This window comes from Megalobrama amblycephala, linkage group LG12 (genome assembly GCF_018812025.1).
Source record: "Megalobrama amblycephala isolate DHTTF-2021 linkage group LG12, ASM1881202v1, whole genome shotgun sequence".
NCBI lineage: Eukaryota > Metazoa > Chordata > Actinopteri > Cypriniformes > Xenocyprididae > Megalobrama > Megalobrama amblycephala.
In genome coordinates this window covers 1,797,820-1,823,218 of record NC_063055.1, presented here as the reverse complement: position 1 = coordinate 1,823,218, position 25,399 = coordinate 1,797,820, and the positions used below count along the sequence as shown (strand labels likewise).

Below are 25,399 nucleotides of genomic sequence, written 5' to 3'. Positions count from 1 at the left end.
GATAAATACTGCTTATACCTCGCCGATTCAACAGAGACTCACTGCCCCAATGGCACAGACGGGTCAAGATCATCGAGATACTCTCACCCGAGGCACGGCCGTACAGATGGATCGAGATGCTCTCCTACAAGGCGACGCGGGCGCGGGAGGACACGGTGAAACGGCCGTGCAGATGGTTGGAGAAGCTCTCCTACAAGGCGACGCGGACGTGGGAGGACACGGTGAAACGACCGTGCAGATGGTTGGAGAAGCTCTCCTACAAGGCGACGCGGACGCGGGAGGACACGGTGAAACGACCGTACAGATGGATCGAGATGCTCTCCTACAAGGCGACGCGGGCGCGGGAGGACACGGTGAAACGGTCGTACAGATGGATCGAGATGCTCAACTCCAAAGAAGCCAGTCGTATTCACCTGAATCAACCACCACAGTAAACCCAACCGGCACAACTTCGTTTCGACAACATGCAAGCTCCATTTTATCTATATGCCAAATTGGTTCAGGTATATTATAACTTGGTTGAATTATTCTCAGCTGAGTTTAGCTGGATACACCTGGGTTCAGCTGTGTACCAGATTGGTTCAGGTGTGTTCAAGTTGATTTCAGAAGCCCGCAGATTGCAACACTTCCTCAACCTCAGAGAGGTGCCACGATCCCTCCTCCAAGTGCAGAGATGGTTTGACTATAACCAATGACTGTAACTTAAATAAAAAAATAAAATAAAAAAACAAAGTGACACTTTTTTGTGTGTTTTTATTTACTTTTTATTTAAATTCGTGACACTTCTCTGGTGCGGTCCAGGTGACAGCGCTCGTCTGGAAACTGGCATCAGAAACTACAGCCGTTTGGACAAACTTCAGTGTTGCTGCAGTTCAACAGAAGAGAGAAGATCTTTCAAGCTTGCATCCTCGTTTTTCATCTATCATCTTAAATATAACACTTATTTGGATTCACTTCGGATTGGAAAACCCCTTCTAATGTCGGTTGATTCAGTCCTGGTGCTGTAACTCATATCACGTTTGGACAGCAGTCAGTGTTTGATGTGGATTTTTACTCATGCGGATTAATTTCATTGGTATGAACGTAAAAGGGAAAATAAACTGCACTTCACTGCAAATATTTCATTCCTTCACCGTGGCTTTTATGCTAATGGAATAAATTCAAGTAGGTTTTTGGAGAACAGATGATATGACGGTAAGTTGAATAAGGATGTCAGATGATTTTATCCAAAGCAGTCAGAAACTTTCTTCTGTGGAACAAAAGACTCCATTCAGCAAACCCAGATCCATCACTCGCTATCACGGGGAAGTAACAATGCTTCATTTCGTTAACTTTAATGAACATTTGCACATAATGTGTTTCTCAGCATGAATGAATGAGGTGTGTGTGTCCTGTTTCTGCTTCAGTGACGTGGAACATTATTGACGGGAACCTTCCAGAAGCTTCTGTGAGCCATCGACAGACATCACAAAACATCTGACTAAACCCATGATAAAGGTGAGATCAGTGATATCTGGTTTATTCTTTGGGATTTGTGTTTGTTTTCTGTTTTCCAGCTTCTGGAGCATTCGGTTGAAGAGTTCATCAGTTCTCTCTCAGGTCCAGCAAACAATTTCTATACCAGCATGAGTTTGACTTTAACATCACTGGTATTTCAGCATCATGCAGTACTTGAAACACTGAAATCCAGTGAGATCAGTACACAAACCAGTTTAGACCCCTCATCATCCTATTTAGTCCCTGTTCCTCCCCTTTTCACTGTCCACAGTAAGATTCAAAGCATTATCAGTTTCAAATATAAAGATTGTGACAAAAACACAGTTCAGTATTACAAGCACTATATGACAAACAGGTGTGTCCCACTGAGAACCTGTAATAAAGGTCTGTTTATGAATTTCCCTCAAATCCCAGTAGAAAACATCCCTACTCCAGCCCAGTCACACTAACCATAATTTGATCCATCAGTAAACAGTCTCTGTTTCAACACAAGCACTTCATACAAAACTCAAGTAATATGCTAATATTTCATGAGCACTTCCTGTAATCAGCAGATATATCATTGCTGGCCTTCCTTTATATTCATTTACCTCTTCTATTTCTGCCATGACTGAAAGCATCATTGACTTTAGTCAGAGAGAAGATGCTGAGTTGAATTTTATACAGATGAAAATGACCTTTTTTTTTCTGAATCGGTGCATAGTTAATGATGCCCCAAAATAGGCAGTTAAAAAAATTAATTTAAAAAAATCTATGTGGTATTTTGAGCTGAAACTTCACAGACACCTTAGACTTATATTACATCTTGTAAAAACTGGTTCTAGGGCACCTTTAAAGGTGCAATATTTAATATTTCTGTCCACTAGAGGTCGCTAGAGGTCTATTCAAAACAAAGCCGTAGCTTGATGACGCCAAGTTTGAGCACAGAATCTTGGGACATGTGGTCTTCACCTCACAGCCGGTGGAAATAATCAGGACAGGACTCGGGAAGAAATCATGTTCATGGATGTGATTATTAACGTTACTGTAGTATGAAGCAGAGCAGAGTTTTTAACTGTAGTGTGTGTATATATTCAGTGGTAATGACAGTGGTGTGTGTGTGTGACGTCAGATCCTCAGGACGTGTCTGTGAACAGTCTGTCTGTGATGGCGGTGACGGACTCCAGGAGCAGTCTGGACGCGGCTGTGGGCTCCAGACAACAGGCCGGTCAGGGCTGGATCAACACGTACCCGCTGTCCAGCGGCGTCTCCACACTCTCCAAAAAATCAGGTCCTCGCCCCATTTCTTTCTCTTTTTTTATAGAGGGGACGGATTGGAAACTGCATCACAGCTCAATGGGTCTGCTGTGCCAGTCCTTCTCTTTTTCCTAAGGGATTTTTTTCTCTCTCTCCCTCATGCTGTTGTTGTAGCATCATTGTCCATCTCTTTATCTTTAAACCACATAAAATACACTACCAGTCAAACTTCAAACAGTCAAAATTGACAATTCTTGCTTTTATGGAATATTGCAGTATTTATTATAAATGATTTATCTGTTCACATCATTTGTTTAAATTCATGTTCCTCCTAATCTTGAATCAGAATATCTTCTCCTCCCTCTTGCAGCGACATCTCTTCTCTGATGATGAGGGCGGGGCAACCTGTCACTCACATGAGATCCACCAATAGCAAACCACCACCATCCAATCAATTCCCCACAGACAAAATCAAGCCCCGCCCTACATTTGTTCTTGTTTGAGAAGCGGTTCACTCGGATATACGGCACAATAGGGATGAAATGAAGCTCAACTTCCCTTTCATGCAACTCTAATCTATTGTCCACATGTTAGATTAATAATAAATTGATGAAATCTCTTATATATTTCAGTAAAGAAATTTCTACATATAAACTGGGCCTATTTGTCTACAAAACTAAGCAGAAGCCTTTAGATCAAAAGGAGTTTTAAGATTATGAGCAGCATAAATTCAGTCATGTGTGTCCAAACTTTAGACTGCTAGACATCATATTAAATTCTCGTCTCTTGTAGGTTTGTCAAAGAAGACGAACAGAGGAACACAGCTGCACAAATACTTCATGAAGCGCAGAACGCTGCTGCTGGCCCTGCTGGTGAGATTACAGCATCAGTTATCGGATTATTAAAACTGACCAAGATTAATATGTGTGTCTTTAGTCTAAATACTGCTCGAGATATCATTCCTGCATCCCAGTGTGCGCACTATCCATCCTAAATAGTATGTGAGATTAGAATAAGTGTGTCCCAAAGCATAGTATGTTGAAAAGCGTACTACTATTTTAGGTAGATTTTCAGTGCAGATCTGGTGTAGTGACAAATTTGGTCATTTAGCCATTATATATATATAATGGCTAATATTGCCCATAACCCATTGCACTTTGGAAGAGGATTCAGTTCAGAACTACAAACACGAATAAAAAGTGTTAAAAAAAACTACAAACATGGCGGATGTGCCAATGTGACAAGATGATTAACAGGCCAGTTTACGGTGACAGGATGCATGTAACTATGCAAAAGCATCTGTTAAAAATGCAATTTTATGACATGATAGTATGTCTACTTTTTTGCTACAAACACAAAAGTATGTACTTTTTTTTTTCAGAAAGAGGATATACACTACCAGACAAAAGTTTGTAAACATTACTATTTTTAATGTTTTTGAATAAAGTCTCTTATGCTCATCAAGGCTGCATTTATTTCATAATAAATACAGAAAAAACAGTAATATTGTGAAATATTATTATAATTTAAAATTATGGTTTTCTATTTTAATGTACTTTAAAATATAATTTATTTCTGTGATGAAAAGCTGAATTTTCAGCATCATTACTCCAGTCTTCAGTGTCACATGATCCTTCAGAAATCATTCTAATATGATGATTTATTATCAATGTTGGAAACAGTTGTGCTGCTTAATATTATTTTATAATCTGTGATACTTTTTTCAGGATTCATTGATGAATAAATGAATAAAAAGTTAAAAAAATATCAGCATTTATTTAAAATAGAAATCTTTTGTAACAATATACACTACCGTTCAAAAGTTTGGGGTCAGTAATTTTTTTTCTTTCTTTTTTTTTTTGAAAGAAATTAATACTTTTATTCAGCACGGATGTGTTAAATTGATATAAAAAAGTGATAGTAAAGATTTATATTGTTAGAAAAGATTTATATTTTGAATAAATGCTGTTCATTAATGAAACCTGAAAAAAGTATCACAGGTTCCAAAAAAATATTAAGCAACTGTTTCCAACATTGATAATAACTGAGTATCAAATCATCATATTAGAATGATTTCTGAAGGATCATGTGACACTGAAGACTGGAGTAATGATGCTGAAAATTCAGCTTTGCATCACATAAAATAAATTATATTTTAAAGTATATTAAAATAGAAAACCATAATTTTAAATTGTTATAATATTTCACAATATTACTGTTTTTTCTGTATTTATTATGAAAGAAATGCAGCCTTAATGAGCATAAGAGACTTCGTTCAAAAACATTAAAAATAGTAATGTTTACAAACTTATGACTGGTAGTGTACATTCAGGGCTTAGTATACGCAGGCGAATTGAGACGCAGCACATGACTTCTAGTAGTATGTGCTTAGTACATGATTAACCCGAATGAGCACTTGTGGTTTATTTCATTCGTTGATAGGCCAGTGAGGTGGAGCGTCTGACCACCTGGTACAATCCTCTGGGCAGCCAGGAGCTCCAGATATCAGCCGAACAGTCTGTGGAAACCAGCATCGCCAACTGGAGGTCAAAGTACATCAGCCTGACTGAGAAACAGTGGAAGGACAATGTTAATCTGGCGTGGAGCATCGCGCCGTATCTCGCCCTACAGCTGCCCGCCAGGTGACCGACTGTAGGCATTTATATTTTATGCATTCGATGACTGGCATTGCACTCAAGGCCTAGATTTATCCAATTACGCATTCCTCGAAAATCAAACCCATGATTTTGGCATTGCTAGCACCATGCGCTGCTGTTTGAGCTACAGGAATGAATGCAGTACTCTATTTACAGGTTCAAGAACACTGAAGCCATCTTCTCAGAAGTGACCCGCTTGGTTCGGTTGGATCCGGGAGCGGTCAGTGACGTTCCTGAGGCTGTGAAGGTGAACATCCAGAACCCAACAGAAATGAACGTGTAATAGACCTTAGTTGGTTACACAGTAAAATCCCCAGAGTTAAATCATGGTTAAATATGGTCCCTCTCTAAATAGTGTTAAAGTAACACTGAAGCAGAGTTAAAGTTAATGAGATAATTAAGCAATTAATAAGGCTGTTGTAGTTCTTGCCTGCGTCTCAATGTGCATGCTATCCATCCTAAATAGTATGTGACGTTAGTAATTTTCAGTACTATTTAGGGTGGATAGGGTGAATAGTATGCACATTGGGATGCAGGGTTTGTGCTTCTCTTTTCTTCAGTGATTCTGCTTGTTAACAGCAGGTGTTCATCACTACTGCACAATCATCACTTAATTAATTGCTTAATTATCTCTTTAACTCTGCTTTAGTGTTATTTTAACACTATTTATGTTCTCTGAGCAGAGTTGATTTAACTCTGGAGATTTTGCTGTGTAGGCACCATTTAATTTAATTTGACATTGAGGTACAGAACTACATTTTGTTCAGTAGGGCAGTGGTTCCCAAACACGTTCCTGGAGCCTCCCCAACACTGCATGTTTTCCATGTCTCCTCAATCAAACACCTGATTCAGATCTTCAGCTCATTAGTCGAGACTTCAAGACCTGAAATAGGTGTGTCAGATAAAGGAGACATGCAAAATGTGCAGTGTTGGGGAGGCTCCAGGAACGTGTTTGGGAACCGTCTTGTTTTCACAGTCTGTTTCCTGGAGTTTTTGTCCTCCTGGATATTTCTGAAATATATTAAGATGAACTAATTAAGGTAAAAAAAGTGATTAAAATTCTACATTTTTGGGCACTTTCAGGTACGGGTGTGCGATATTGACAAAAATTATATCTCGATATTTTCTGGGATATTCTAGATAACGATATTTTGATAAGAGTGTTTATTGAATTGGTACCTTGGCAGGTTTAGGACCGCCGTGGACAGATGTCCCCTAAAGTTTTTGATATTTTTCACATTCTGTGTGGTGATCAGTTCGCAGCAGTGACAGAAATGATCATTTCCAATAAGTTTAAATTAATTTTTACCTTTTTTGGGCATTTTTACCTTTATAAAGCCATTTTAAACTTAATTAAATGTATGCATCATCTTTTGTCATATTCTTACATTTAATCGATAAATAAATTTGCAATGCAAAGAAAACGTTGCGTCTGAAGTGGCATTTAGACACACTACACAGACTGTTTAATAGCTTTCCTGTAACTCAGTGGTTAGAGTGTGGCACTAGCAATGTCAAGGTTCGATCCCAGGGATTGCACATACTCGGATACAAACGTATAGTATAATGCAATGTAAGTTGCTTTGGATAAAAGCGTCTGCCAAATGCATAAACGTAATACAGCTCAGAGGAACATGAATGCATTTATCCTGCAATTACAAATGCATAATTAATATTTTGATGTTTTAAACATAAAATGTTGAATATTGATATTTTGAAATGATTTTAAAAATGCAAAGATACTTTAAATTTGATATTAAAACTGCCAGCAGGTGGCAGCAAGCCACTGTTAATGAGTGAGTCATTGAGATTCAACTGATTCATTCAAACGGTTGATTCAGGAACGAAGCATTTGTCTCTCATTGAGTGAGTCATTGAATCATTCATTCAACTGATTTGTTTATTCAGTAATGAAACACCGCTCAGAGGAGCAATGCAGTCCTGTGGCTTGGTTTGAAACCATTTTTGTGGCTAAATAGAGCAAAAACAGTATTGTGTCTAAAATGTAAGTCACTTAATATATGTATGCACTCTCTGGGTGTGTTTTTGTAAAGTGAGAGACATAATTTCAGATTGCACATCGTTAAAACAACATTTACGTTATTATCGTAGATGATATATATCGCACACCCCTTGTTGCAGGACCTAAACTAAACACTTTTCCCTTATGCATTCATATAAATTTTAACCTAAAATCTTGCTGTTGAAAAAAATAAAAGTTCATGGACGCGTTATTCATTCACTACTCATAAACATTGTGCCCCCTCAAAAATACTGCCAGTTCCTTCAGTTTCTGCCTCATACAGGAACAATATTTGATTAATGTGATTTTGTGTCTCGTAACTGTGAACGTGTGTGTTTCCCGCTGCAGTTCTTGGTGACGTGGCACACGATTGATGCTGATTCTCCGGAGTTGAGTCACATCTTGTGTTGGGCTCCGGCTGACCCTCCCACGGGCCTGTCGTATTTCTCCAGCATGTATCCGCCGCATCCGCTGACCGCGCAGTACGCCGTCAAAGTCCTGCGCTCCTTCCCTCCTGTACGCCATCATCATCATCACTCCATACACTGCTTTATCTTGGGCATTCTGAGTGTCTTTATTAATGTATATTTTACTCTCATTCAACAGGATGCTATTCTGTTTTACATCCCACAAATTGTTCAGGCTCTCCGTTATGACAAGGTATAGTGTGTATGAAATTAAAAAAGTTAAAGTGCCCCTATTATGCTATTTTAAAGACTCCTAATTTTGTTTTGGATTCTCCTAGAATAGATATACATGCATCCAAGGTCCAAAAACACTTTAATTTTCTCATAATATCCACTGCAGCATCAGATCTTTTCTCAGTGTCTGAAACGGTTTGTTCGAGGATTCGGTCTCTCTAAACCCCGATTTGCATGTGCAAAGTTAGATTTGTAAGGGTATAAATTAAGTTGCATGCATCATTTTAATATTTAGCAAAATTATAAATCATATGTAGTATATGCAGGACATATATTGCATTCTCTATTTTCTCTCCCTGACGTGTTGAGTGCACTTGTAATACCGTGTGTGTGTAGATGGGGTACGTGAGAGAATACATCCTGTGGGCGGCACAGAAGTCTCAGCTTCTGGCACATCAGTTCATCTGGAACATGAAGACCAACATCTACACAGACGAGGAGGGACACCAGAAAGACCGTAAGCCATCTTCATCATCCTCAGATCAATGGATAGAGCTCCTCAGTGATGTTCATTCTGTGTTTTCCAGCTGACATCGGGGAGCTTCTGGAGCATTTGGTTGAAGAGATCATCGGCTCCCTCTCGGGTCCAGCTAAAGACTTCTACCAGCGCGAGTTTGACTTCTTCAACAAGATCACCAATGTCTCAGCCATTATAAAGTAATAGAAACCTGCCGTTAGCATCTGGTTCATTTTGACTCAAACATGATTTTTTTCCCAGAGAAATGCTAGTTAATGTTATAATATTGGACTAAAACCTACTGGCTTCACTCACACAGGGTATAATGATCACTTTTTTGGGATTTTTCCACCCATGTTGTTACAACTGTGGTGTTGCCAGATCAAAAATGACACATCTATAAAAAAAATGCTTCTAAATCTCTGGTTGTTTCATGTTATTGCCAAATACTGGATTAAACATTTTTTATCAACTTTATCAATCAGTTCCAAAAAGAAATACAAAACCTGTGCTAACTGAAAGAAAACAAGTTGTTAAAAAGATTAAATCCAATATTTGATGATTTTACATCATAATAATGACAGATTTACAAGCAATTTAATAGGTTGGTCTTTTTTGACCAGGAACACCAAATTAGGTCATGGATTTTCAACAGCACAAGGGTTAAATAGGACTTAAAGGTGCAATATGTAAGAATTTTGCAGTAAAATATCCAAAAACCACTAGGTCAGTGTTATATATTTTCGTCACTTGAGTACTTACAATATCCCAAATGTTTGCAACTATTGGTAAATTGTGAGAAAATTGCAATTTTACCCAAGGCTCCGGGACATGTGAGGAGTCGCCTGTCAATGGCGTCATACCCGCGTTACCCTCGGTTTCCGGTTTATTTTGTAGAAACCATGAAAACACCAAAGACGCTTTAATATATTACATGCTTTAATAGACAAGGGACAGAAAACTAATTATTGTTATATAGCTCAACACATTTAGTCTTATTGCTTCAATCTAATTTTCTTGATGTTTTGTGAGTCTCATGCTTTACCACGCCTCAGAGAAAAACACTATTTTGTGAAGTAGCTAACATAGCATAATCAGATGCAGCTTTATTTTTAGTAACAGTAATACAGCATTTTCTCCATCATACAATACGTTTTAAATTAATTGCATGCCATTTATCAACACAATCATCCAGCATTTAACATGATATTGTAAAATCGATCTATCTTACTGCGTGTGTAACAGTGTCTCACAGCAGCCGCCGAGCGAACGCACAGAGTAACGTTATAACATCATTTTCAACACTCTCAAATGTGTCTAATATGATAAACAGAGCTGCGTTACCTCATACTCATGACCGGAAAAGCGGAAGCGGTGCCGGCGACTGTGTCATAATAAAAGTCCCGCTGCTCGTGAGGCGTGTTGATCAATCGCTCCAGCTCCTCGTTCAGCTCCACAACACTCGCTCCTGCTCTGCTTCATACTACAGTAACGTTAATAATCTCATCCATGAACATGATTTCTTCCCGAGTCCAATCCCTATTATTTCCACCGTCTGTGATGTGAAGATCACATGTCCCAAGATTCCACACTCAAACTTGGCATCATCAAGCGACGCCTTTGTTTTGAATAGGCCTCTAGCGGACAGAAAATATTACATATTGCACCTTTAAAGATGAATTATATTGATTTTTATAAGAGTTATGTGGGTTTTATGTATTTTTTTTTTGTTTATTTTTATAATTCTTGCTTGTTTTGGTTTGTCGAGTCTTAGACAACAAAGTCTTTTGATTTTGAAAACATGTCTAACGTCACTGAACGCACCTCTTGTTTTAGTCTCAAGATGGCGCTTTGTCCATTTTCTGTCTCATGTTTGAAGCTGAGATCTTCTCCATATTTCAGGCCCATTCCTAAAGGTGACGAGCGGAAGAGAGCGTGTCTGAGAGCTCTGTCCGATATCAAAGTCCAACCAGGTTTGAATCTGTCTTCATCATCAGATCACATTGTTCTTGGCTGATATTACAACCACTTTTAGTGACAAAACCGTTCATTTGATGTTTCTCAGGCTGTTATCTGCCCAGTAACCCCGAGGCCATAGTCCTAGACATTGACTACAAATCTGGAACGCCAATGCAAAGGTACAATCACCACTGAAAGTGCCCATATTATGCTATTTTAAAGCTTCATAATTTTGTTTTAGGTCTCCTACAACAGGTTTACATGCATACAAGGTCAAAAACACTTTCTCATAATATCCACTGCCTGAAACAGTTCGATCAAGGATTTGGTCTCTCTAAACCCCGCTCTGCTCTGATTGGTCAGATGGCCCAGTCTGTTGTGATTGGTCAGAAACCAAACACTCATTAGCATATCTGAACTTCAGCTCTGGATCTCTCTCAGCATCTCTCTCTCATGATGCTGTTGGTTCATCAATCTCATGCTTTGGAAGCGCATTTGATGTGGTTTAGATGCACAATAAAATCACATGACTGTGTGTTTTTTCTCTCAGTGCTGCAAAAGCACCATACCTGGCCAAATTCAAGGTGAAACGCTGTGGAGTGAGTGAACTCGAGAAAGAGGGTATGCAAAAAACATCAAATACGTATGCAAGTAGATGATTAATCACGAATGCATAGCATAATAACGGATAAAAAATAATTTTAGACATTTAAGATGAAAGTCTGAGGGATTGTGGTGCCTTTTAAGCAGTCGAACACATCAAGTTTTACACTCACTTCTGTGTTTTAGGTTTATTGTGTCGCTCGGACTCACTGGATGAAGCTCAAAGCGGAGAAGACGCTCAGAAGATCTGCTGGCAGGCGGCCATCTTTAAAGTCGGAGACGACTGCAGACAGGTATCAGTTTCACATTGACGTCTCATGTACTTTGTTTTTGTCCCTTATGCACTTATAAGTTTACATTTCAGCTATGAAATCTGATTGGCTGAATAGCACATCATCATTATATACTAATGCACATACAGGGGAATTAACTATCATAGTTTGTGAAATAAGTGATTATTGTGTGAATGTTAACAAAGGCCTTGTTTATTGAACATTGGCATCTTTTTAAGCATTTTTCTATTGCATCCAGTTCACATTTACAATTTTTAAATAAATAAACAGAACAGAAACATGTATGTAATATAAATCAACTGATGTTGACAACATTTTTAGAAAACATTAACAAATGCATTGTATTTAGATATGCATTTTGTTTAAATCACATTTAACAGATGTAATATATTTAAGTGGAAAAGGTTTGTTTTAGTGGTTCAGAGTTTTTTTTTTTCTCTCTCTCTCTTTCCTTTTTCTAATTTTCTTCCTCCAGGACATGTTGGCTTTGCAGATCATTGGTCTGTTTAAGAACATCTTCCAGCTGGTGGGACTCGACCTGTTTGTTTTTCCTTATAGGGTGGTAGCGACAGCACCAGGGGTGAGTCATTTTATTTTATTTTATTTTATTTTATTTTATTTTATTTTATTTATTAAATTTAAAAAATATATATATTAATGTTCATTTTATATTTTAAATTTGTATTTTATATGCTTGCTTTAATTTTTATTTTAAATGTTTATTTATTTATTTTTTAAATGATAAAAGTTTTTATTTTAAAATTGTATTTCTATTTTATGTTTACTTAAATGTTATTTAAAATTTTTATTTTATTTAAAAATAATAAAAAATAAATAAATAAATAAATTATTCTAAATTTTATTTTAAAATGAAAATTTAAGTAATGTTTAATTATTTTTATATGGATAAACTTTGTTTTTGGTGTAACCGTCCTGTATTCGTCCCGCAGTGTGGCGTCATCGAGTGCATCCCAGACTGTAAGTCCAGAGATCAGCTGGGACGACAGACCGATTTCGGGATGTACGATTATTTCCGTAACCAGTACGGAGACGAATCCACTCTGGCCTTCCAGAAGGTGAGAAAAGCCTCAGTCTCTTGTTTTTAGTGAACACTGTTGATGTCAGTGTTTCTCAACCAGGAGTCCAGCGTCCACTAGAGGGCGTCAGCAAACTTCTGCATGAGGATTTAAAATCAGACAAAACACACTTTAAAATGACTGTAAATAACTTATTTCCTATTTTAATTTTTTTCTTAATTTAATTATTTCTTATTTTGATTTATCTCTTTTTTTATGAGCTAAAATTAATTAAATTAAAATAATTAATAATTAATTAAATTAAGAAACACATTAAAATAGAAAATAAATTATTTTAGTTGGTTCATAAAAATAAATTATTTCTTTTTTATGAACTTAACTAAAAAATAATTTTCTATTTTAATGTATTCCTTAATTTAATTATTTTTTATTTTAATTTATTTCTTTTTTTATGAGCTAAAACAACTAAAAAGCAAATTATTTTCTTTTAATTTATTTCTTATTTTAATGTATTTCTTTTTTTATTGGGCTTAAACGAACTAAAAGTAATTTATTTTCTATTTTAATGTAATTTATTAATTTAATTATTTCTTATTTTAATGTATTTCTTTTTTATAAGCTTAAACAACTTAAAAAACTATTTATTTGCTATTTATATTTTTCTTAATTTAATTCACTTATTTCTTATTTTAATTTATTTATTTTTTTCCTGTTTCTTTTCATGTATTTTGTTTATTTATTTAATTATTTATTGATTTATTTATTTTTTGAGATCCAGGATTCCCACAGTCTTTGAAAGTGTGAAAGTTTTTTCTAGACCTGGAAAAGTCATGTAAATTAAAATAATTGTTTTATATGTAATATATTTGATCAGGTACTGTAGAAATTGAGGAAAAAAATATTATTCTTAATTCTTATCCAATAAATCAACAATGACTGTAAAAGTCATGCAGATTCTCTAGTTAAAAAGAGTAAGAACCCTGAAAAATGACTTTTTTTAATTTATATAATGTTATTTAATATTTATTTAATATTAGGAGTGCCCATCAATTAAAATAAGTTTTTAAAACAAAACTTAGGGCTAGGCAGCCTTCAAATATGGTTATACATTTACTTTTACGCATTTGCTTTTATCCGAAGCAAACCCGGCTGTGAAGGATGGAGTTGTGAAACACAGTTTTCAGTGGTTGTTTTTGCTCCGTCTCTCTCTCGTGTCTCCTGCAGGCGAGGTATAACTTCATCAGGAGCATGGCTGCGTACAGTCTGCTGCTCTTCCTGCTGCAGATCAAGGACAGACACAACGGGAACATCATGCTGGACAGACAGGGACACCTCATCCACATCGGTGTGACTCAAACCATCATAAAGCTCTGTTCTGTGTTTATCACGCGTGTTTCTAACGTGTGCGTTCGCTCCTCAGACTTCGGCTTCATGTTTGAGAGTTCTCCGGGTGGGAATCTGGGCTGGGAGCCGGACATCAAACTGACGGACGAGATGGTGATGATCATGGGCGGCAAGATGGAGGCCACGCCCTTTAAGTGGTTCATGGAGATGTGTGTGCGCGGATACCTGGCCGTCAGGTGAGATGTGTGTGTGAATTATGTATTTTAATGTCTCTGTTAGAAACTGAAGAACTGAATGATCTCTGTTGCACTCTAGGCCATACATGGATGCTGTGGTTGCCTTGGTAACGCTGATGTTGGATACAGGATTGCCCTGCTTCCGCGGTCAGACCATCAAACTGCTCAAGTGAGTTTAAAGCAACTTCAGTGGAGCAGAAAGGATGGATAACGTTGAGTTTTTATGTACATGCAAATGTCAGACTTGTATTGGAAAAATGTACATTTTTGATAAATCAAGCTATGGAAGAACCATTTTTTGAATTGAAACACAAATCAATATACATTAACGTGTATTTGTTGTTATAAATTTGTTATAAATTTGAGAATTATTACGAATGCATCATCATAGATGTCAAGAACATCTCCAGAAACGCTTCAACAGGAACAGCAGGAGAACATGCATGCTTTGTGTGATGATCTGAAGTGAATCTTGTGTTGTAGGCAGCGTTTTAACCCTGGAGTGAGTGAGAAGGAAGCAGCGGCTTTTATCATCAAAGTCATTCAGAACTGCTTCCTGAGCAGCAGGTCAGTGTCTCTCACACACACAAACACACTGAATGTACAGTAGGGGTGTAACGGTACACAAAACTCACGGTTCGGTACGGATTCGGTACAGCAGGTGGGGAGAAAACTAAACATAAAATTTCTTTTTAAACCATGGTTTACTGAACAAATTGTGTTTTTGTCTTTAAATATACTCAATTATAACTAAAAGATTCATAAGGATAAAAAATTATCTTTTCTGATGCTATAAACTATGTAGGGAGTAGTGTTGTCACGATACCAAAATATGTATTTTTAAATTAATTTTTGCAACCAGATATCACTTATTAAACTTAGACTCAATAATACACCTCAGGTCTGCTTGCACGAGTAAAATAAATAAAAAACACTCATTTAATGTTTGAGAGCATAAACAATGCTGGTATCACATTCACTAACCTGTCGCTCTTTAAATTCTTTGTACAAATCGGGATGTTTGACGGCAAGATGTTTTTGACTCCCTTCGCTTGCGTTATTTTGCGCATCAAAACGGCACTTTCTGTTTGAATTTCGTGGACAGAATTTTAAGGATGACACTTTGTTTCTTATCAAAAGTAACAAAACGCAGAGCTTATTGTGATTAATAGGAGACCTTAATGTTGCAATGTAAGTGCACACGTGCACCGGACCGAAAGCCCTGTACCGAAACGGTTGTTTGTTGTTTAGGGGTGTAACGAATACGTGTACTGATACACCCCTAAACAGTACATGTAATTATCCGCCGAACGGTCACGGTACAGATGTCACGATTCGGTGCATACAGTCAGAAGACTGTGGCGCGTGTGGTAATGCAACTCTATTTAGTAACCGCCACAACAGGAAAAGGAGCATAAAAATCTACGCACCAACCCAAAACAAGGGGTTGAGTCCGAAATCGCCCCTTATAACTTAATAGGGCACTGTTTGAGGGGACAGCCATTTGTAGTTGCGTCCGAAACCATAGTGGACGATATCGAGTGCTCATTCGTTATTTAAACGCATTCGAATGATTATTAAACAGCAGGTACAAACAATGCAAAAACGGCACTCAGTGTCCAAATTCACTCACTCGTTTTCATTCAATCCTTCAAGTAGAGTAATATAGGGAATAGTGAACAAGGGTATAAGGGGTGATTTTGAACACAGCTAAGTGTTCAGATGCACACAAGAGCTTGCTAGTAGCCTATATGCTGAGTTTCAATGAATTTTTGTGACGCGCTCCACAAACTTCACGGAAAGGAAACTGGGACGGCAGAAAGCGCGTTCTGTTTTTTTATGTCCGTGGGTTTAATCGACCCCAAATAGCATGATATTTAACCAGGGGAACCCCACCAAAAAGCAGATTTTACCCCTCCAGAATGCAATTGGGATAGTTTTGAGTAGCAATTGGGCAGGTTTTGATGTAAAAACGTGGCAACCCTGATTCTACGCACCGACCCAAAACAAGGCTGCATCCGAAAACCTAGGCAATGACTTGTTTGTGCATGAAAGCACCTCACGAGACTGATTTCAGACAGACTTCTGAGGCAGCGTAACAGTTTAATGATCTAATAGCGTGAGCTTTGGTGAGAACTAAACATATTAAATAACTACAGTAGTCATTTCTCGTTAGAAATGGCATCAAAAGTGGAAATGTTGGTCAAAAATGTACATTTACAGACAAACTGAGCAGCAAACTCAACTTTCGGACGTCATCTTTATTTTTCTAGCTCAACTGTCACAGAATGGAAAGCACAGAATTGTGGGATATCAAAGGCAGCAAAATATACATCTATGCTTCCTTCAAAAATCGATCAGATGAAGGTATCTCAGGAAACGGGAAGTGAAGCTAACACTGGATTCAGATGTGCCTTAATGCCTTCCTACCTTAAGTTGTGTCCTCCAAAGGCAGCATTTACAGTTTTCAGACACAGCCCAAGTGTTCAGATGCACACTTCAGATATATACACGGAGTTTCGCTTAATTTTTGTGACGCGCTCCACAAACTTCACCGAAAGGATACCAGGACGGCAGAAAGCGGCTTCCTGTTTGTTTGCTTTATTTTACAAAAGAACAATGTTTGTTCAATGTAATGGTATGACCATAAATGACCGAGTGTTTTAAGTTGTTTCCGCTGTGTTACGTCCCTCGTTAATTAGATGTAGTTTGTCTAGGAATATTATCAGACATAACAAAACAGTGGCAATGTGTGTATAATGGCAGTAACAGGATGGCAAAAGAAAAGGGACAGACAAACCAGCAATTTCGTTGCAAAGGTTTAATTTCAGTAAATATAAGTGAAGTAATATAATAATAAAGTAATAAAGTAGATATTTACAATATATACAACGTAACAAGAATAAACAAACAGCAAAAGATCTGGAGGAGAGGAAGGAGTGAGAGAGTGGAGCTTAAATCAAAGAACTAAATATAACAAAAAAAAAAAACTAACTAAAGTTAAAGAACTAAACTAACTAACAAAAGAAAAATACAAAAAGAAACATCTTCAACGTTCAAGACGTTATAACTAAACCACACTGTCTAACCAAACAAAATATACAAAAATAGCACCACTCTTTAAGGCTAGTGTGTCTAATACATATTTTCTTCTGCGTGTGTAAATGTAGGTCGCGACCTGCTTACCTGACTCGCAACCTCTCCAGCCAGGCTACATAACTTTAAAACAGGATATGAGATGAAGGTTTCACGGGTCAGCTTTGAACCGGAACATGAGATGAAGGTTCCACGAGTACAGCGGTCATAAACAATCGGCATCTTAAATCAAGCACGTATTGAACACACGAGCACAAACAAACATAAACACGCCCAACACAAGAGAAACTGACCCAACTGCAAGATAATAACAGCAGTAAAGTCCCAAACACTGATCAGTCTCTTAGACTGGTCTCTTGAACGAGAAAACCATCCTCACAGAGCGTGTCCTATCTCCCCAGCCCCGAGTCTGTTTTCGAGCTGCCGCCATTGAAGAAGCTGCTCACAAGCCGCTCCGTAACCAGCGATTGGTAGCGCGATCCCTGACGTCAGACCCTTACGCCAGCAGATTGACAGACGGATCGTCCAATCAGAAGTCACACCTGAAATGGAGTACAGACATGCACACATATGCAGCGACATGAAAAAAATAAAACAATTACATAGCGCAGCGTACGTAACACTCTCCCCCTTAAAACTTAACATAAAGCAGCTTCATACTCTAGATAAAGTATCAGCAATGATATTTTCTGAACCCTTTTTATGCTTTATGATCAAGTTATAATTCTGCACAATCAACGACCAACGCATAAGACGTTGATTGTGATTGTACATTCTAAACAAGAACACCAAGGGATTGTGATCCGTGTACACAGTAACAGGCAGAACAGATGAACCAACATAAACCTCAAAAAACTGTAAGGCCAGAATCAAACCTAAAGCTTCCTTCTCAATGGTAGAATAATTTCGCTGATGTCGGTTGAATTTTCGAGAGAAGTAACAAATTGGATGCTCAAAACCAACGTCATCTTCCTGGAGAAGAACAGCTCCCATGCCTACAGCACTAGCATCCACTTCCAATTTAAAAGCACGTGTAAAATCTGGGGCAGCGAGAACAGGTGCACTAGTTAGCAACAACTTTGCACTGTCAAAAGCATGCTGACACGCATCACTCCAAATAAAAGCATTTGATGGGCTTAACAAACTGGTCAAAGGATGTACTACAGTTGAGAAATTTCGGCAGAAACTTCTGTAGTAACCAGCCATTCCTAAAAACCGACGTAACTCTCGTCTTGTCGTTGGAACTGGAAAGTCAGCAATAGCAGATACTTTGGCACTAACAGGACAACTTGACCTTGACCTACTTCTTTGCCCAAGTAAGTAATCGTTGCTTTACCAAATTCACACTTGGCTAAATTAATTGTCAAGGAAACGTCAGCTAAGCTTTTAAAAACTGTCCGAAGAGCAGTTAAATGCGCAGACCAATCAGACGAATAGATAACTAAATCATCTAAGTATGCATTACAGTTTTGAATTCCTGACAGTACAATGTTTACGAGGCGCTGAAATGTGGCGGGAGCATTTCGCAGCCCGAACGCCATAACCCGGTACTGTAGGAAGTTATCCGGAGTAACGAAAGCTGAAATTTCCGCAGCTCGAGCGGTCAACCCTTTCAGCAAATCTAGTTTCGTCACGAACTTAGCAGAACCCAAGTTATCTATACAGTCTTCCATTCTAGGAAGAGGATAGCTATCTGGTACAGTCACAGAATTTACTTTTCGATAATCTGTGCAAAACCGAAATGTGCCATCAGATTTCGGTACAAGAAGACAAGGTGAACTCCACGGACTGTAGCTAGGTTCAGCCAAGTTGTTTTTTAACAAGTAATCCACCTCAGACTTCATCACAGAACGCTTGATATTGTTCACTCTATAAGCATGTTGTTTAATAGAAGAACTGCACGTCACTTGGATATCATGCTGTAACACATTAGTTCGAGTCGGCACATCACCAAACAACATAGGAAAATCTCGAATTAGTTTCATAATATCCTGTTTCTGTGACTCAAGCAAATTATCAAGGTTTTCTGGCAAGCTTTTTAAAACTTCAGAATTTGAAAGTCTACCACACGTTGACAAATCATTATGAAGTGTAACACCATCGTCAGTATAACACTCACCAGGAGATGGCAGCAGAACCTCATCATTCACTGCAGTGGAGTCAGGCACAGCAATAGCAGCAACGGCTAAAACCTCAGTAGGAACAGCGACTGGCTTTTCTTGTTCCTCCAAAAATTTCTCAGGTACCTTTCGAGAACAATATGATTTCAACATGTTAATATGGCATGTTCGAAACTTTCGTTTGCGATCAGGCGTGTGTATCACAAAATCAGTCTCGCTCAATCTCTTAGATACCCTGTACGGACCAGAAAAACGGGCAGTCAAAACTGAACCAGGTACTGGTAACAGTACTAAAACTTCATCACCGGGTTGAATCTCACGCACAACAGCTTTCTTATCGTACCGTTTCTTCATGCCCTCCTGAGCAATTGACAACGATTTTTGTACAAATGAACACGCATTATGCAATCGTTCCCGGAATCGGCTGACATAATCCAGCACATTTTGTTCGGTTGGCTTTTTGTCATTTAACATCCCGTCCTTCACGACTTTTAACGGACCTCGAACTGTGTGACCAAAAACTAAGTCTGCAGGACTAAATCCCAGAGATTCTTGAGTTGCCTCACGAACTGCAAATAGTACAAGTGGTACTCCCTCATCCCATTCTTTCCCAGAACTTAGACAATACTTTCTCAACATCGACTTTAACGTCTGATGGAAACGTTCGATCGCACCCTGACTTTCAGGATGGTAGGCGCTCGAAATTCGATGCGTGATGCCCAAGGTTTTCAACACTTGTCTAAAAACATTAGAAATAAAATTCGTCCCCTGATCTGTCTGCACGATTTTTGGCAACCCGAATGTGGAGAAGAATTTGAGCAAAGCTTTAATAACAACAGGTGCAGTTATTTTTCCTCAATGGAACAGCTTCCGGAAAACGTGTTGCAGAACACATAATGGTTAACAAAAATTGATTTCCTGCCTTTGATTTCGGCAACGGACCAACACAATCCAAAATTATGTGTTCAAACGGTTCGCAAATGACAGGAATCGGAACTAACGGAGCTGGTGGAATCTTTTGTTTCGGCTTACCCATCACCTGACATTCATGACAAGTACGGCAATGCTGAGATACATCTCTCTTCAAGCCAGGCCAAAAGAAATGTTGGAGAATGCGGTTATAGGTTTTTGTCACACCTAAATGACCTGCTAACTCGTGATCATGTGCCAAACTCAACACTTGTTTGCGGTAGGCAGTAGGCAAAACGATCTGGCACACAACCTCCCACTCATTCTCCACATCTGAATTAGGACGCCATTTCCTTAACAGTAGCCCATTTTCAATCACATATTTTACAAAACTGGTTTTATCTGAGTCTGTACTTTCAGCAGCAGAAAAACATTTAGTCAGTGACACGTCTTCTCGTTGTGCGATCTTAATCCGTTCATGAGAAAATGGTTCAGCTAACAATTCAGACTCAGCGGAATATTTATCATGCTGAACATCATCCGTGCCCTTCTGATCTGACCCTGAACTTTCTTCAGTGAACACGGGTGACATAAAAGTGTCAGACAGAACAATGTCATCTCCAATTCTGCGTTTCTGCGCACGAGTAACTACGCTAGCAGCAAATACGTCTGGAAAATTATCAGAGATGTCATCCGCATGGATAAAACAGTCAGGTTTATCAACAACTTCTGGCACAGGTGACACTTTACCTCCTGCCAAATCATTTCCAAGAATGAATGCAACACCTTTGACAGGAAAGGAAGAACGTATACCCACCCTAACAAAACCTGAAACCAAGTCACTCTGTAAGTGTATCTGATGCAATGGTACCTTAATTACGCCCATTTCAATCCCTTGCACTAGTACACTTGACCCACAAGATGTCTGTTCCGACAACGGAAGTACATCAGATATTACAAATGATTGAATTGCTCCCGTATCCCTCAAGATCTGTACCTCTTTCTGCTCCTCAGGTTTACCATTTACGGAGATTAACCCTTTCATCAAGAATGGCTTAAACCCTGCATCGATTTCATCCTTCTCTAGAACAGTTTCAGACCCAGCCTTCACAAAATTAACAGGTTTTACCTGTCCTTGCTGGTTCTTACGTTTAAGCATCAGGCAATCAGAAATAACATGCCCTACCTTGTGACAATAAAAACATTCTCGTGTTTCTTTATTCTGCGGGGAACTACTTTTAGTACGGGTACTCGAATTTTGAGTTGAAGCCGAATTCAGTGCTTTCTCTGGCCGACCTGAAACAAACACACTCTTATGCGTTAACACGTACTCATCCGCAAGAATCGCGGCTTGTTACAATGACGTAATTTTTTGTTCATTCAAGTGTGTGACTACTCGTTCCGACAAACAGTTCTTAAAATCTTCTAAAAGCATTAGCTCTCTCAACGAACTTAAATCTTGCACATTGTTAGTAGACAACCATTTATCAAAAAGAACTCCCTTCTCCTGGGCGAATTCCACAAATGTTTGCTGAGCTACCTTCTTATGGTTCCTAAAGCGTTGCCGATACGCTTCAGGTACCAACTCATATGCGCGAAGTACAGCATTCTTTACGACATCATATCGCAAGCTTTCCTCTAAAGATAGCGCAGAGCAAACTTCCTGTGCTTTTCCAAAGAGTCGACACTGTAGTAACAGACACCAAACCTCTTTTGGCCAATGAAGTGCAGCAGCTACTCGCTCGAAAGCAGCAAAGTACGTGTCCACTTCGGATTCTCTAAAGTGAGGCACCAAAGCGATTTGCTTACTAATATCGAATGTAGTGGTCGAATCACTCACAGAATTTGCCGAATTTACTGAAGCAACAACAGGGCTAACAGGATTAAGCTGCGCAGTTCGGTCAGAGACAGCCTTCGCTGACTCTAACTCGAGCTGTCGCAATTTTACCTGCGTCTCTGCCTCAATTTCCAATTTACGGATCTCTAAGCGTAACTTCATTTCAGCTTGGCACGTCTCAGCTCGCTCCTGCACTTCCATCTGGAGTCGGGCTATGCGAACCTTAAGTCGCGCATCACCCCCAGACTCTACGGAAGACGGAGACAGTGGGTAGAAGGGCGGTAAGACAGCCTTGGGCTCGGCCTCCGCCTCCACCTCAGCATTCTCACCTGTTGCCTCCTCCAAATTCCCCACGCTAGGCGTACGCTTTTCCACAGCCGAAGTGTCAGCTCGCTCACTTTCCGCATCTGGAAATAGAAACACTTTTAATTCGACCAAACGTTTCAAAATCTCATTCTTAATAATACGCTTTAGAGACTGCCTCACCACAGGAATGCGATAGTGGTCAGCTATCTGCAGCAACTCGTCTTTTCTACATCGCTCAAACGCTTGCAAAGTTGGATTAGCAACAAATGATTGCAAGTCAAAAGTACTCATTGTGTCCAATTATCACTATACACTTCACAATGCACCAAACAATGCCCTTTTCATTGCCATTTCCTGCACCATACAAAAACACACACACACACACACACACAACTATCATACTCCAAGATATTGGAAACAATATAAAAACTTGAGATCCCTTCCCCAAAAAGAGAAAGGGATCCCGGACGAGCCCCCAAATATGTTACGTCCCTCGTTAATTAGATGTAGTTTGTCTAGGAATATTATCAGACATAACAAAACAGTGGCAATGTGTGTATAATGGCAGTAACAGGATGGCAAAAGAAAAGGGACAGACAAACCAGCAATTTCGTTGCAAAGGTTTAATTTCAGTAAATATAAGTGAAGTAATATAATAATAAAGTAATAAAGTAGATATTTACAATATATACAACGTAACAAGAATAAACAAACAGCAAAAGATCTGGAGGAGAGGAAGGAGTGAGAGAGTGGAGCTTAAATCAAAGAACTAAATATAACAAAAAAAACTAACTAAAGTTAAAGAACTAAACTAACTAACAAAAGAAAAATACAAAAAGAAACATCTTCAACGTTCAAGACGTTATAACTAAACCACACTGTCTAACCAAACAAAATATACAAAAATAGCACCACTCTTTAAGGCTAGTGTGTCTAATACATATTTTCTTCTGCGTGTGTAAATGTAGGTCGCGACCTGCTTACCTGACTCGCAACCTCTCCAGCCAGGCTACATAACTTTAAAACAGGATATGAGATGAAGGTTTCACGGGTCAGCTTTGAACCGGAACATTCAAAGCTGACCCGGTTCCACAAGTACAGCGGTCATAAACAATCGGCATCTTAAATCAAGCACGTATTGAACACACGAGCACAAACAAACATAAACACGCCCAACACAAGAGAAACTGACCCAACTGCAAGATAATAACAGCAGTAAAGTCCCAAACACTGATCAGTCTCTCAGACTGGTCTCTCGAACGAGAAAACCATCCTCACAGAGCGTGTCCTATCTCCCCAGCCCCGAGTCTGTTTTCGAGCTGCCGCCATTGAAGTTAAGCTGCTCACAAGCCGCTCCATAACCAGCGATTGGTAGCGCGATCCCTGACGTCAGACCCTTACGCCAGCAGATTGACAGACGGATCGTCCAATCAGAAGTCACACCTGAAATGGAGTACAGACATGCACACATATGCAGCGACATGAAAAAAAAAAACAATTACATAGCGCAGCGTACGTAACACGCTGTTATAATGAGACAAAATCATTTGGCATTGTGCTGATTTGTGGTGGAAGTCTCACTACATTCTCAGTGATTAAATATGTGTGTCCTGAAAATGGGAAGCCCCGGGTCTCCTCATTACACCCCTAATGTACAGATATACACACATCACTCATGTGCTAATTGCATCATTACATGTGATGCTTAATAAATCATATATGAATTACATGAAATGTTTTTCATTTGTTCCAGGAGCAAAACGTATGACATGATCCAGTACTATCAGAACCAGATCCCGTACTGAAGGCCAGAGAAACGTGTGTGTGTGTGTGTGTGTGTGTGTGTGTGTGTGTTCTCCTCTCACTGTCACAGTCACAGTCTGGTGTGTTTCTGCACTTTATACACCTGACATGAGTTTGCATGGATTCATACGCACTTATATCAGCACTTATGAGACTCACATGACACACTTTCTGCTGCATGATGATTTCAGTTATAATTGATTTTTTAAAGTCAATTTCGTGCCATTTTGAGTTTTATTTGATGTGATTTTGTTTATGGCCTTTGATAATTTCCTGGCAAATCATGTTGTTGTTACAGCAGATGTGTTTATGGTCTGGACTAGAGCTGGACTATGTCTGGACATTTTAGAGGTGATAAATTAACGCACAAAAATCAGTATTTGGTTGATTTTATTTATTATCAGGCAGTGGAGGAGAGATGTTTGAAGAGTTGAAATGTTTGCTATTCTGTGAATCTTGATTGTTTTGCAGCTCTGAATTTTGTGTAATAATATTTGTGATTTTATGGTCACATGACCTCTGATCAATCACTGCTTGTTTTGCAGTATGTGCCTGTTTATTGATCAGTCGATTGTGCAGTAAGTGACTAATCTTTGTACGCTCGTTTGTACGGTTGCATTAATTTTATCCTTCCTTTGGACTATTTATTCTGTCTGCGATATTTAATAAATGTCTACAATAATTGCACATTTGTAAAGCTTATTTACTGGCATTGAACGTGTGATAATCGCAGATGTCAAAATGTAATGTTTTTATTTAATTAATTTATTTTATTTTGCTGTTACCATATTACTTGTTTAGTCCTACTGTTAGTTAATTTACAAAATGCATCAAAGACTGACACTATTTAAAATATCACTATTGAAATTGAGTTCCCCAGAGTTGAACACGATCAGAGCTCTGCAGATAATCTATTGATTTATCTTTTGTTTGATAACTTTGCTTGGGCTTTAAATCAATTTCTGAATCTGAAATATTCAGGTGCTTGTTAAATGTTTAGTTATTATTCTCATTAAATGTTTATATTATTCTATACACGTGTTGCTCAAATCACTTAATTTGAATTTTCAATGCAACTTTCAAGTTCAATATGCCACATATGAAGTAATAATATTAAAAATATAATGTCCCTGTTTTGTACATTTTGTCAGAAAATATTGAAATGAGATACGAGGAAATACACAAGCATAATTTGATGTGTGTCATGGAAAAACACTGCTGAGTCATGAACCTGTTATGTGTTGTAACATGTTTTGAATAGGCAGTATCTAGGGAACCGCCTTGT

General features: G+C 38.4%; 1 protein-coding gene and 1 long non-coding RNA gene across 2 annotated transcripts; one reads left to right on the top strand and one right to left on the bottom strand.

The window, feature by feature from the left end:
* The first annotated feature begins 963 nt into the window (after positions 1–963).
* LOC125279555 (phosphatidylinositol 4-kinase alpha-like) lies at positions 964–24,801 on the top strand. The gene is made up of 20 exons (XM_048209352.1): positions 964–1,497; positions 2,609–2,767; positions 3,526–3,605; positions 5,176–5,375; positions 5,547–5,637; positions 7,762–7,929; positions 8,020–8,073; positions 8,451–8,571; positions 8,642–8,771; positions 10,474–10,544; positions 10,637–10,709; positions 11,081–11,151; positions 11,320–11,426; positions 11,902–12,006; positions 12,377–12,502; positions 13,688–13,808; positions 13,884–14,043; positions 14,123–14,212; positions 14,527–14,610; positions 24,065–24,801. The coding sequence occupies exons 2-20, from the start codon at positions 2,644–2,646 to the stop codon at positions 24,114–24,116; spliced, it is 2,028 nt and encodes a 675-aa protein (XP_048065309.1). The 5' UTR covers positions 964–1,497; positions 2,609–2,643; the 3' UTR covers positions 24,117–24,801.
* Positions 17,592–20,827, bottom strand: LOC125279558. The gene is made up of 3 exons (XR_007187403.1): positions 20,292–20,827; positions 19,259–19,385; positions 17,592–17,681 (listed from the first exon to the last, which is right to left on the bottom strand). It is a non-coding gene; the product is annotated as an uncharacterized LOC125279558 (long non-coding RNA).
* Positions 24,802–25,399: the final 598 nt, after the last annotated feature.